Source organism: Pelodiscus sinensis, chromosome 4, assembly GCF_049634645.1.
Source record: "Pelodiscus sinensis isolate JC-2024 chromosome 4, ASM4963464v1, whole genome shotgun sequence".
Taxonomy (NCBI): Eukaryota; Metazoa; Chordata; order Testudines; family Trionychidae; genus Pelodiscus; species Pelodiscus sinensis.
The window spans coordinates 42,133,237-42,148,151 of NC_134714.1; the positions used below are offsets into that span (position 1 = coordinate 42,133,237).

The 14,915-nt window shown below is 43.4% G+C and overlaps 1 protein-coding gene across 9 annotated transcripts in view; it reads left to right on the forward strand.

The window, feature by feature from the left end:
* The window catches only part of POMT2 (protein O-mannosyltransferase 2), a 54,624-nt gene that overhangs the window by 32,607 nt on the left and 7,102 nt on the right, over positions 1–14,915 (forward strand). For 4 of the 9 annotated variants that reach the window (XM_075926806.1, XM_025190556.2, XM_006134811.4 and 1 more), the window contains exons 13-20: positions 108–259; positions 2,098–2,189; positions 3,913–3,989; positions 8,636–8,707; positions 8,990–9,049; positions 9,258–9,363; positions 13,176–13,316; positions 14,687–14,798. In XM_075926806.1, coding sequence (XP_075782921.1) covers positions 108–259; positions 2,098–2,189; positions 3,913–3,989; positions 8,636–8,707; positions 8,990–9,049; positions 9,258–9,363; positions 13,176–13,316; positions 14,687–14,798 — 812 coding nt within the window. The other 5 variants (XR_003091522.2, XR_012903367.1, XM_075926804.1 and 2 more) reach the window with 5 other exon arrangements.

Genomic DNA, 14,915 nt, shown 5'->3' on the forward strand with positions numbered 1-14,915 from the left:
TAAAGTTTCAGAAGCAATTGTTTTCTATGCTTTGTTCTCCAGTGACGTGCTGTTGTTTTGTTTTGTTTTGTTGTTGTTATTTTTTTGGTGGTGCATTTGAATGGTAGAATGGAACAGGAGATTCCAACGATTTTTGGCGGATTGAGGTGGTAGGCAGGAAGGCTGGGAAACGTATTAAAGTCTTACGGAGTCAGATCCGACTGATTCATCTGGCCACAGGATGCATACTTGGGTCCTCTGGGAAGACGCTACCAAAATGGTAAATTATCTCTCAACCTAGCTTGTGATTCTTCCTGCCAAAGTTAGCAGCTGATGTTCCTTTTCTTACACAATTGACGCCAGATCCCTTTGGTCAGTGGTATGTTTTAATCTGAATCAGAGAATACATACCTTTTATTATTTTCCTCCTATTCTTAAAAGGAAAAAGGCATCCGAAAGGTAGAAAATCAGAGTAAAATCTTGGATGGTGGTTAGGAAATTCACTACAGTGAAGGGGCTAGAAAATGGCACTTCTGGATAGTAAGGACCTTTACCAAGAGGTCCTTCCCAGACATCATCACGGGAGTGTGCTTCAGCCTTGTTCATGGGGGACTTCCATTAGGCATGAATGTTGAGTTCATTTTCCATAAACCGATCACTCCTTGGCCTTTGCAAAAATTTTGCCAGTAGGGGGGACAATTGTGCTGATGATGGTTGCAACGTAGACCCTTAGAAACTTTGATTCTTACCTCACCAGTTCATTTAGCTATAGCCACCAGTGACCTATAGGTGAAAGGCTCCATATCCCATTCCACAATCCTGTGAACCATCCAGTCCCTTGTGCTGTTATATTTTTTTATTGGTTCCTTTTTATTTTTTAATTACAAGACCTGGAGCACAATATTGTCCTACACCCTTCTTTCCTATGGGTGTACACAAATCTGGAGTATGATAACAGATACAACTGGCACTGGAAGAGGAAAGGAGTTTTTATTTGCCCCAGGTCAGAATCCTCTCCTGTATCCCCACCTGCACCCCATTATTTTGCCATAGATCACAGAGGCATCCCACGGAGCAGCCTCTGCCCACGGCAAGCCCAGGCCCAGAGGCAGATCTGCAGAGTTGGTACATGTGGAGAGCCATCTTAAAAGCCTGCTCCCTGCTATCAGCTTCCGCCTCTCCCCCCCACGCTGCTGCCTCTGATAGAGAGGCAGCAAGGGTGGGGAGGGCAGGTGGCTCCACGTGAGCCTATAAGCACAGGGAGCCGGCTTGAAAGCTGGCTTCCCATGTGTACCAGCTCCCATCTGCCCCCCTCAGCCTCCTCATTCCTTCCTCTCTGTCAGAGGCAGCAGGAGGGGTGGGGGGCACTTGTCGAAAGTTGGCTTTTAAGCTGGCTCCTTCCCTCCCCCCACCCAGCACCAATTCCCGTCTTCCCCCCATACTGCTGCCTCCGCAGGAACCAGCACTCATGGAAAGCTGGCTTAAAAGTTGGCTCCCCACGGACACTGGCTCCCATCTCCTTCCCGCTTGCTTCCTCTGATACAGTGCGTGTAGTCATTAGGATTAATTGGTTAGCCTAGGCTTATAGGTTAATTGTTTAAAAGACTAAGCTAACATCCCTAGTTGTTCTGTAGTTTCCCACTTAAGCGTTTCATATTTTTCTTTCTGAGCATCTAGTACTGGCCACTTCTGAGACAATAATAATGGATTCAATGAATGATTGGTCTGATCTCCTATGGCAATTCTTTTGTTTCTATAATGGAGTTGTTGTAGATATGAACTGACTTTTAAAGCAATGGTGATGACTTTTCTAATGGAGAATGTAGAAGTTGATGGGCACTACAGATACTCCCCTCCTCTGAAAATCAAGCCACATATTTATGTATCTAAATATGAATTTCAGTACCTAATTTGAGGAACCCCAATATGGAAATCTTGATCTTTATATATACAGCAATCTTGTGACCTCACAGATCCAGTCCAGTTTCTATTTATACTCTGATAAGAGAGGACTTTTGAGTACACAGAAATGAATCTGTTGGGTTGAATGATGCAATTGGTGCTAATTGGTAGTTGAACTTTGGGAGGTGGGCGACTGACTGTTCTGCTGTTTGTCAGGGGCTGGGAACAAGTGGAAGTCACCTGCACTCCATATGTGAAGGATACCCCCAATGCCCTTTGGAATATTGAAGATCACATCAATCCCAAGTGTAAGTGATGAAATCTCTTGGACAATATGCAGGTTGGCTTGTTCGTTTTCAAGAGGAGAGAGTGAGATTATCCAAAAGTCAGAGCAAGTCTCTCTGTGTTTGGGATCCCTGTGTTTGTTCCCAGCTTTGGTATTGACCTATTGCATGAACTTGGGCCACTCACTCTGCTTCAGTTTCTCTATTGTAAAATGTGGGATAGTGGGATTGTGAAATATATGTTTATAAATCACTTTGAGATCTTCAGAGCTGTAGACGTGCGAAGTATTGTGGAAGAGCTGGTCACAACTCAATAGTTAAAGTTGTAACCAGTGTTTCACCTTCAGGCTTATTCTGAGACCTCCCCCTTAAAAGCTTTATATTTGAAGGGACTATTCTGAAATAAAGTGTATAATATAAGGTTTTGGATAATTTTTCAGAAGTGCAGGATCTTCAGTACCCTATTCTATACTTCCCTTGTTCTCTTTTTCTAAAAACATTCCAATATTCATGTTGTAAGTTGCTAGAATTTTGACATGGGGTAAGAATAGAGTTGAGTGCCAGTTGTGACACACAGCCCCTTCAGCACAATCCAAAAGTTGGACCTGTATTAGGGATGTAATAGCGTAGTCAATTAACCGATAAGCAAAAGCTTATAGGTTAATGATATAGACCACACGCATTTTCCTCCCTCCCCCCTTGACAGTAAAATTTTTAGCAGGCTGGCCAGCAGCCCTGCTCAGTTCTGGCTCATGCTGGGGTCCAGGACCTATCCCTGCTGCGGCTCTGCATTTAAAGTGTATTAGGAGCCAGGCGAGCAGGCAACCCAGCTTAGTTCCAGCATGAGCTGGGTCCGGAAGCTCATCCCCCTCCCCCCTTCTCCAGACAGGGGTCGCCGCCATCCTGCGCAGCTTCCTCTTTATCAGAGGCAGTAGCACAGGGTGACAGGCAGCCGATCCGCAAGGGGAGCTGTTTTTTAAATTGGCCCCCCCTTGCAGACCACCTCCCGCCTGTCACCCCACGCTGCTGCCTCTCATACAGAGGCAGCAGTGCGGAGTGGCAGGGGACTTCTGGGGAGTGGGGCCAGAGCACACTAGCTGCCGGCCCCGCCTTGGGAACTATAGAATAGTCAACTAACCGATAAGAATTCATGAAGTTACTCGACTATTCAATTAATTGATTCTTAACATCCCTAACCTGTATCACAGCCTTATTCACTGCTCTGCTTAGTTTGTATTACTCAGCACCTTCACTTCTATCATACAATTAGCTGGATTCTGACTTTGTTAAAAGCTGTTATGATTTTGCAGCCTTTTAGAAGCACTATATTTAACCTAAGAGAAATAAATTCTGGGCTGTTCACTTAGTCTGGAGTGTTCTCTCATTGTCATGCATTTTGCATTCTCCCACTCATGGGTGATCTATGGATAAAGAACAGTGTATGAACAGTGAGGCTCTTCTGCCGAAACACAAAGACTGTTTATTTCAGAGAGTTTATCTGTTTCTCATGCTTCAGAAAGTGCAGTAGGAAATCAAGAAGTAGATCAGTTGTGAAATTCACTTGGGGATACTACCTTGACTGCAAGAAGTTGTGTTTAGAATATGAATTAAATGTAGTGGGAACCAAGGAAGTACCAGAAGAAGATGAGTCATAAGTTTGGTACAGGAGGAGAGAGTTTATCATATGTGTATATTAAAGGAAGGTTGCACAAACAGGTTTCTTATTCACTTGTTTTCTTTTCTGTAGTGCCCAATATCAGTCTAGATGTTCTGAAACCCTCTTTCCCAGAGATTCTGCTGGAGTCCCACATGGTTATGATCCGGGTAGGGTGACTTTGTTTTGTTTTTTAATTCTTGAGCTAAAATGAAATATTCTGTACTGTGAAACAGCAGCAGTCAAGATAGTGCAGAATATATATTGGCATAGGTTACAAGAATGTATGCGTGGAGAAAAAGGATGGCCATATGGTTTAAGTTCTAAAATGATACTTGGAAGATCTATGTTCAGTTCCTGGATGTTCAGTAGATTTTGTGTGAACTTGGGCAAGTCCCTTAATCTCTCTGTTTTATGTACCCTCTTGTAAGTCATCCCAGGGAAGTAGTTCCTTACCTCATGGAACAGTTTGTAAAGATAATCTCATTAATGTTCATGAGGCACTCAGTGCAATGATGGGGGCCAAAAGTATGAGGATAAAAACTTAGGGATCCATGAACATCTGATGGGAAAATTTAAAAAAACAAAACCCCATTGTTTCAAAAACTCTTCCATGTTCTGTTTTCTGCTTTCCCCTTCCTTAATTCTTTCACTGACGATTTTTGCTAAAACACAGATTTATTTTTCTTTAGAATTTGACTGCTGACCGTTTTGTATGATTTCGTCTCTTCTCCTTTTCATGCCTTATTTTCTCCATTTGTAACTAAGGGGCAATATCAGCTGCTCACTATGTTCGCGCCAACTCCCCTGTGTTTGGCAGTAAGCAAGCCTGGCTCCCCCCCCCCCCCCGGCAGCTGGGGGCTGCGCCAACCCCAGCCTCTCAGCCTTCCTGGCTGCCGGAGAGGGGAGGACCTGGAACCGCACCAGACTCTCAGCCACCCATCCCACTCCTTGGCCTCCCCCCTGGAACTCTCTGCCCTCTCTCCCCCGCCCCCCGATTCAGCCAGCCCTGGTCTCCCCCCATCTCCTTTCCAAGCTTCTGAGCCCCCAACTTTCCTCCTGGTTGCAGACAGCCCTGGCCTCTTGGTTCCCCATTGTCCCTTCAGCCTCTCATCTCCTCCACCCCGTCCCTGGTCTCAGCCAGCCTTCCCTACAGCAGCCCCGGCTCTCCCCACAGCAGCACACGCTTCTTGGAGTTTACTTCTCTCCCTGTTCCCCTGCAGGAAGCTGGCACTGGTACAGTAATCTAGGGTGGGAGCGGGGGGTGTTTCCATGCTGGAGCTCCAGGCACTTGGTGGCCCCCGTGTGCCTGGCCTGAGCAGGAGGAGGCAGCAGTTCCCTGCTGGATCCTGGAGTGTTGGGGGCCCCCAGCGCAGTGAGGAGCCACTGCTGCTGCCTTCTGGCCCTCCTTCAGGGGAGCCAGGGGCCAGTGGGGAGCCCAAGGCGCCCCACATGGAGGGTAGAAGAACCCTGAGCCATGGCCATCTCTTCCCCATGACACAGATTGATGTGATGACATCACTATCACTTCTCAGGAAATTTTTTTTGAATATATATAGAGAAATGGGGACAATACTGACTTTACAAAATACTCTGAGTCTAATATGTTGTTTGTAAAGCTCTTTTGAAATGAAAAGGGCTCTAGGAATGCTAAGTAACACTATTAATGCTAATCATTTCCATGGCAACGAGTTATAGTATTGCTTTAGGTAGGGAAATATCAACATAACCATTTCCATGGAAATAATTTTGTTGTCTCAAAATGAGGACTCTTATTTCAGACTGAAGGAAAACCTTTACGAGTAGCTGAGCTTTTAAATAGCTAAGATCTTGCTTCTTCAACACATGTTCCCAGCAATAAAGAACTAGGGAAGGAAAATGTAGAGAATACTTGGTCTTGGTAGTAACCAGGGAATATTGACACTTGTGTAATAATTTTAAGCTATGGGTTGCAGCTACTAGAAACTATAGGATGACATGATCACGGTCTTTGATGGACACTCCATCTTGCAAAAGGTATTGATGACCACCTGGGGTAGCACATGGGTATATATCCACACACAAATCTATGCACAAAGTATTGGGTAGCACAGACAGTAATGCCTATAGTTAAGTGACATTATTATAAGACTGTTTTCAGTTGACAGACTTGAACTATTTTAGCTGAAATTTTCCGTGGCAGTTGTCTGCCTTAGTTTGAATTTTACTGAAAGATTTTGCAAAAGTGATTCAGCCACTTCTCGAAGGATAGATGTAAAATACACTGTTTTCTCCAGATTTTACAGTAAAATAAAACCCATAAAGCAATTCAGTTGAAAAGCAGTATTATCTCGATCACTTCGAGCAGTAACTTGACTTGTAATAGGGGGTTTGTTGTCTTGGTGTCAAGGATATGACTCTTGCTATCCCCAAGAAAATCCCATCACTGGAGTTAGGACCTGAGTAGGACTTTCCTTGTAGTTGTTCCACCAGGTTACCAGTGGCTGCTGTGGCACTAGATATCAGAACTGAGAACAGGTAGACTCTTCCTCATGTACACTCAGTGCTGGTATCCCTACTGGTACCCATCTGACCAGGCAGCAGGGAGGAGGAGAAAACACCCTAGCTAATCTTCACACAGATGGATCCATGCCTGGGTGGGTTTGTGGGGAGGGAGGCTGAGATGGGGATCCAGGGACTAGTGGAAAGATTGGTATCAACAGCAGCGAGATGGTAGGAGATTGGGACAATGAGCTATCTGGTGAGATGAGACATGGAGCTGAGGGAAAGCAGAGTGAGGGAATGGAATGGGACAAAGCAGGCAGTGGGGAGAATGGGATGAGAACAGCTTGGGGAGGCCAGAGGTAGAAAGGATTAGGATTGGTAGGAGCAGATAAAGAATGGTCCTTAATCACAAGATTCCACTCCTTTCATATCCTGCAATGGAATCTAGGATTCCTGAGTCTTAACAGTCCTCTGCTGCCAGCAAACCCACTGGCAGAATGTATGATTCCACTCCCCATAGTGGCCAGCCCAAGCATCAGGGGTTCTATGAAAAAAATAGTATGGGATTGTATCATGAGCTTTCGTGGGTACAACCCACTTCCTCAGTGGGTTGTGCCCATGAAAGCTCATGATGCTAACTGTATTTTTTTGTTTGTCTCTAAGGTGTTAGAGGGCCACTAGCTGTTTTTTAAGTTTTGTTTTTTTTAGTTACAGACTAGCATGGCTAACTCTCTGACTATGGGATTGTGTAATTAAAGTAGGGATGTGAACGGTTAACCAGTTATCAGGTAATGGTTAACAGTTACTCTGGAGCAGCCCCCACCCTCAGCCTGTTTCAGGCAGAGGGCTGCTTCAGCCTTGCACGGGGCTGGAAGTGACAGTTAGGGTGGGGCTGGGGCTGCCAGCTCTGAGCCTGCGCAGGCTTATGGGCTGCCAGCTCTGAGCCTGCGCAGGCTTATGGGCTGGGAGTCGCCAGCCTCGCCCGGGGCCGGAACAGCTGTTCAGGGTTGGGGGGACCTCCTACTTCCAGTCTTGTACAAGGCTGCCGACTCCAAGGCCATGAGCCTTTGTGGGCTGGGAATCAGCCACTCAGCACAGGGTCAGAAGCAGTTGGGCTGGCGTAGTCCCCCACCCTCCTGTTTAATCAGTTAACTGGTTAAACTTACCATTTAACTGGTTAGCTAATTAAACAGGATTTTACATCCCTAAATTAAAGATATACATTATTATAATGCATATGCAGAAGAGAGCTGATTTAAGGTTTCATAGGCAACCTTAATTCTGACATTTCCTAACTTTTGAGTGCTTGACTGTGCACATTCTCTTATTGTAGTTTTCTTCATGAACTTTTTTATAGAAACTATGAAAAGAGAATTGTTTGAAAATTGATTAAATACTTTGGACCAAATTTATAAAACACAGCCTGTTATACACACCCAGGTTTTCAGTTCTAAGATTTTCTGTTTTTGAATGTGTGCATGCAGATTAGGGCATTAGATGAGCAGTTAGCCATTTTGCTGGTTCAATTCACCAGGCATGGAAAGCTGTTCGCATACTTTCAAAAGATGCAGACTCGAAATCTAAGACTTTATTACCCATCAGGCGTTAGCTGTTTCATAGGTCACTGCTTCATGTACATTTTGGGCCAGGTTTGGTACTAGCAGTTACTGTGAAACTTCTTGTTAAGCCCCTTCTCTCTCTAAGTGGTATGGAGCCTAATGCTTGATTTCTATCTAGAGTTTAATGGGAAAGTCTTGGATTCCAACTGGTATACTTTACCTATGTTCTGAAAATGGTGGGCTTACTTCCTGTTATTTAATAACCTTAGAGCAGAATTGTAGTCTTTCCAGCATGTGTGCAATTGGTGCAATTAGTGGACGAGGCACCCAGATAAACAGCAGTGTATATTGAATGGGGACCTAAGTATCATCTCTGATTCTGATTTCCGTTCAGCCTGACATCTCTGTATCTTACTGGTGCGTGAAGCAGTCCCAGGAATTTTTTTGACATTATTGCATGTTGGTATAATGAGAGAACAGAGCAAAGCCTTTGTAACTGCAAAGGGATGTGCTTTGCTATAAAATGAAATAGCTGTGTAGGTTTTCAAGAGTAGTGGGATGTCTGGAGCACTGACAAGGCCTCATGTTCAAATGTAGGTGCTCCTGAAGGGGCTTAACCTTACTAGGGGATTCGCTTATGTATACACAGGAACTTATTAGAAGCAGGTTTATTCTTCCTCTGCCCCTGAAGCCCTTCCTAGATAGAGACCTCCCATGCAGGAATTGCAGCACAATCATCTATTGACTGTACTTTTCTTCTCATCTTCCTATAGGGAAACAGTGGCCTCAAACCAAAGGAGAATGAAGTCACATCTAAACCGTGGCACTGGCCCATAAATTATCAGGTATGCTGATAAATCTACCAATCCTGTCTGATGGCAAGTGCTTTACATAGGGGTAGGACACCCTAAACTGTAGAGCTGTGGGACTAGATCTCTTTTATTTAAAATGTGTTGTTTATATTTCAGCCACTGCTGAAATACCCTTTTTGTTGGCATGAGAAGGAACTTATCTCACCTTTCTCACTTCTAATTCTCTGTGCAAGCCTCAATGAGGTTGAAGGTTGGTCTGGGCTCACTAGATACAAACCCATTTTAATTTGCTCTCATACTCTGTGTTTCTCTCAGGGTCTGCGTTTCTCTGGAATTAATGAAACAGATTATCGAGTTTATTTGCTTGGGAACCCGGTAAGTGGGGGATTTTTGCAAAACAAGTGATTTCTGCCTTTAGCAAATATTTAGATTTTCTCCTGCTTTCCTAGAGACAGTGGATCCCTGCCCTTCATCTTCTCTAGCTGCTTTCTTCCCCTTCTCTTGTGTGGTTTCACTTAGCTTTTCATCATGTCTTATTCACTCTCTGCCACTTACATCTCCACCTTTGTTCTTTTCCAAACAGGTGATCTGGTGGCTGAATCTGGTCACTATTGGATTGTACCTCCTAATGGCAATTTGCACCACTGTGGCCATAAAGAGGGGAGTTCAGCTGACAGCTGAACTCAAAGGTATGTCCAGTTTTCCTACCCTAATGAATTTGTAAGCTTCACTGTTGTGACATTTTGTCATCCTGGACAAAGCTCATCCTCGCTCTGCTGTGGAATGTAAGACCACTCAGAAATTAAACAAAATGTGTTCAAGAGGAACATGACAGAGATGAGTACAAATATTTAAAATGTACAATGCTATGGAAACTCTAAATCTTATTACTGGAAGGATGTAAATGCCAAGGAAGGGCAGAGGAATTAACAGTGTTTTCAGGCTAGAAAGGACCATTATGATGATCTCTTCTGATCTCCTGCATAATATAGGGCATTGATTTCACTTGAATATCTCATCCAGCCTAAAATTTCAAATAAATTAAAGCGTGTCTTTTAGAAAGACATCAGCTTTGATTGAAAGTGTGCTTTCAGGAATTTTGTATATCAGTCCAAGGGGTTGTAACTAAGAGGAATGGGATGAAATTAAAAACCAGGTAAATTTAGGCAAAATATCAGGAAAACCATCCTAACGCTGATATATATGAAAGTATGAAATAGTCTTCCCAGGAAGAACGCCAGAAATCCCATCACTTGTGTTATTTTAAAATTGAACTGGACAATGCTCTAGCAAAAATACTGTAGGGTGCTATCTTACACTGGCCCCAAAGGGGATTGGATCCCTCTCTGGTTCAAGACTGTGTGATGTGTGCTGTATTAATATTACACACGTGTGTCGAAAGGAGACATGCTAGTTAGTGCCCATTAGGGAGTTGATAGAGAGGGGGTACTAGGAGGAGGATATTAGCAGACCTTTTTCCTCGCTTTGCCTTTTCCAACCACAGGTAACACACAACTTCACAAACCCTAAGGAATCCAGTCTCAAGACATCCCTCTGACATATACCTGTTTCCTCATTTTACAGATAATAGGGTAGGAAATGAAATACAGAAAGGTGAAGTGATTTTTATGTAAGGTCACTGAAGTTATGTCTACATTATGATAAAAGACATGTGGTATGGCTGTGGCTGGCATAAATCAGTCCAGGCTGTAGGGTTATAAAATTGCAGTGAAAATATACTGAGGCGCAGGCTTTGACACCCCGTGAGTGGGGAGGATTTCAGAGCCCAAGATTTAGCCTGAACCCAAGCTCCACAAGTCCAAGGCAGCAGACCCAGACTCTCAGACTTGGTACTTCACATTTTTTTTATTGCAGTGTAAACTAATGTTCCCTCTAATTTTTTCCATCCATGTGCAGAATACATTTCATTTGTGCACCAATGCATCTAAAGATATGTACCACCAATAGAAACACATGGTGCCAGCTGTGGGTGCTTTACTAATCAGCTAGGTGGCATTGGAATCTCTACTGGACTGCCACCTAAGCACTCAGTTTACAGGGAACACTGCTGTAGATGTACCCACAGTGAATTATTGACTGACCTGGAAATAGGATTCAGGTTTCTTGCCCCTTCTCCTGCTCCCCTGATTCTAAATACTAGACAAGATTCCTTTCCAGGAAATGGGCTGACAGTGAGGATCTGGGATGGCTGTTAAGCTACTCCAGAGAGAATCCCAGAAATCGGAGATTGAAAAGACCTGTTAAGATGCATAATGTCCATTGTCCTGTGCTACCACAGGATTATTCCTTATAGGACCCTATGCAAGACCAGCCAGGTCTGTGACCAGGTCTTCAAAAGCCCTTCAGGTCCATCTTGTATAGCTTTTCCAATATCTGTTCATTGAGGAAGATGTTTCAGTGTGATACATTTTTTGCACGAATATGTACAATCTGGGGAAAACATCCTGCTTATGTCCTAGTGAGAGCTGAAGGTGTGATCTGGTCTTCCCAAAGGCTGAGTTTAAGTACCCACTTTTACCCACAGGCCCCAGGGTTCTACAGGTCTGGGGAACCTTTTCCCAGTGAAAGACATTTGTATTTCTGTGCCCTAAACATCTATTTATTAGCAACACATATATCAAAGCAAATCTGTTATGTTCATTACTCCCAGTATAGAGACAAATTTCACCCAATGATCAGTTAGGATCTACTTGCCTGGGGGTTGCCAGTGATGCCTCTACATGTCAGTCATGCAGAGGGAATGATATCTTGCAGCTTTTCATGCTGGAGTCCAGAGTGGATTGCCAAAAAAGTATTGATTTTCATGTATATAGGTAAAATTAGTTATCTCCTTCAAATTTATAAAATCTATGACATTATCCCATGCCCCTGTGTAACAGAAATTTTAACAAGTTACACACTGGTGCCTATGTCTCCCACTTCCTATCCAAATCTTTTACATTTTATCTTTCCTATCTAAATCAGAAATTATTTTTGACTGTCTGTGTTTGTACACATAGTCAGCATAAATTTCCTGGTCAGAATTTATCATATAGCAGGTCTACTCAATTTTGGAAGCCCTGCAGGCCATAATGATACTTGCAGCACATGCCGATGGCCGCACCTTAAGTGTGGTTGCATATACATGCAAATAGCTTCTTTCACACTGACAGGCATGAATACAAAGATTAGATTAAATTAATGGAGATTGCCTATCTCCTAGAACTGGAAGTGACCTTGAAAGGTCATCAAGTCCAGTCCCCTGCCTTCACAGTAGGACCAAGTACTATCCTTGACAAATTTTTGCCCCAAATAGCCTCCACAAGGATTGAACTCACAACGCTGGGTTTAGCAGGCCAATGCTCAAACCACTGAGCTATCCCTTTCCCCAGATTAAGGCTAACGCAAGACTACACAACACACAGGCCCCATTTAAGTGAGTTCTGTTGATATTAATAAAATACAATATTTACCCAATTTCCACCCATATGACTACTTTTAATGAGCAATGGCAGTCCAAGAATTTAATTACTAAAACGCATAGCAACAGAAGACCATTATATTGACTACTTTTTTGTTTTGGCTCCCACCCATGGGGTGTGTGTTGAGCCCTGCGTAAACCCAAAGAACACCACGGGCCGCAAAGAAATGGGCTGCTGGCCACATTTGGCCCGTGGGCCACATATTGAGAAGCCCTGGTCTAGATGGTGCTTGGTCCTGCTGTGAAGGCAGGGCACTGAACTCGACCTCTCAAGGTCCCTTTCAGTTCTAGTATTCTATGATAATATGACATCCATGCACTGGGAAATTTTAGGGAAGATACAGAGAGAGACTCGGCAAATGCTATAAGACAGGGCTACTCAACCTGCAGCCTGTTTGTCTGTGGTCTGTGCTGTGGTTTGGGTTTACACTAGGCTCAACACGCGTAGTCTTGCCTTAATGTTTGTATTCATGCCTGTCATTGTGAAAAGCTATTTGCATATATTTGCATGTGTATGCAACCACACTTAAGTTGCAGCCCTTGGCATGAGCTGCAAGTATCATTGTGGCCCTCCAGATTTCCAAAATTGAGTAGCCCTAGTCTAGACCATCCCTGATAGATGTCTATCTAACCTGCTCTTAAATATCTCCAGAGATGGAGATTCCATAACCTCCCTAGGAAGGTCTGGCAGATCTTTACATCCTTAGTGATTATAACTTTTATTAGGTACATTCCAGAGGTGGGGGGTGTTTTATCAGCTGCAGAACATTCTTCCTCCCACTTCAATTTTAGTGGTGTGCTCTGTGAGTTTCACCAAAGCCTAGTTTAATATAGGGAGGAGGGCAGGGTTTAATTAGATCCCAGGCCTACACTTGGACCTGATTCCAGGCAGGTAGACCTGCTAAGCTTGTTCCTACCAATCTTACTGGTATTCATACTCTGCCCCTTGGTGTTGGGGTTGGATGAGATATCCCGGATTGTGCAGTTTCAATGACTGATGTGTATGGGTTTGAATTTCAGAGCTCTCTAAAGTCTTGCTACATTGTGGAGGGCAGATCATGCTGGGCTGGCTCCTCCATTACCTCCCTTTCTTCATGATGGGCAGAGTCCTCTACTTTCATCATTACTTTCCTGCCATGCTTTTCTCTAGCATGCTGACAGGTAAATACTGCAAAACAGAGACACTGGAAGTAGGGGGATCAGGAGAGGAGCAGTGTTGGATGGAGTATTTTTAAAGTGTCATAATTCTAATCAATCAGTTTATTTTTTCTTTCAGATTTCTGGTTCATGGGTAATGCGTGGAACTGTGTACTGATTCAAAAGTGTTTTAGCCCTAGCAGCTTAAGACATGGAACCCTATATAATTGTGTCATTTGGAATACCATATTGATTTGATCTCATAGAGCTTGCGGTGGCTAGTAGATAGAGCATTGGACTGGGGTGTAGAAGACTTCTCTTTTTCCTGCTTTGCCACTCTCTTGCTATGTGACATGGCAAGTCATTTCACCTCTCCATGACACTGTTAGCTTCCTTTCTGTATCTTGTCTGTTTAGACTGAGTTCTTCAGGATAGGGACTGTCTCTCACTATGTATGTGTATAGTGCTTTGTAAAGGGGCCTTGTTCTCAGCTGGGACCTCTAGAAAGTACCATAACACAAATGATACATTAAAATAATAATTCCATTTCAATTCCAGCATGATTCGCAAGTGACATAAAGCATTACTCTCTGACCCTGATGGTATATGAGCCTTCAACTGCTAAAATCATGTTTCACTTCAAATGGAGGGGATAGAAGAAGTAAGATGGTAATTGGAATTGCATAATTTAGTGGTCTGATACCTCTAGCTGTCAGGACTAATCTAAAGTATTTTATTAGAACATAAGACCAGCCATACTGGGTCAGACCAAAAGTCCATCTAGCCCAGTATCTTGTCTTCCAACAGTGGCCAGTGCCAGGTGTCCCAGAGGGAATGAACAGAACCAGTAATAAATGATCCATTCCATATTGCCCATTCCCAACTTCCAGCAAACAGGCTAAGAACACCATTCCTTCCCATCCTGGCTAATAGACATTGATGGACCCATCCTCTATGAATTTATTTATAGTCTTGGCCTTCACAGTTCCACGGGTTGACTGTGCATTGTGTGAAGAAATACTTTTTTGTTTGTTTTAAACTTGCTGCTTGTTAATTTAATTTGGTGATCCCTAGTTCTTTTGTCATGAGAAGGAGTAAATAGTACCTCCTTCTCTACTTTATTTACACCTGTTATGATTTTATAAACCTCAATCATATCCCCTCGTAGTCATTCCAGTGGTAATGTTGGGAAAACTAAATGTCTACTGATAGAAAGCATCACTTCTTGTGCTAAGAGTTGATAAGAAATCAAACTTAACACCGAATTGGTCCCTTGTTCATATAAAGCTTTATCAGCACTTGTTTGTGATTGAATGTATCAAATACACCTTGCATCTCTCTACTGGCTTCCAACATGGGGCCTTTAGCTATGAATTTTATTTTCTTTTTTTTAGGAATTACATGGGATACTCTGCTGAAGTTCTGTGTTGAGCACCTGTCCTGTTCCGTGAGGAGGAGGGTGTATCCATATGGGATGCTGACACTGATGTTACTCATTGTATTTAGGTGAGAGCTAGAAATTGAGTTGCTCCTGCATTTAAAACAATATCTGTTGTCTCAGTGGAAGCTTTGGCTTCTTGACAGGTGGTGGTTTTAATTTTTCACTTTTCCAACTCCCTTCCC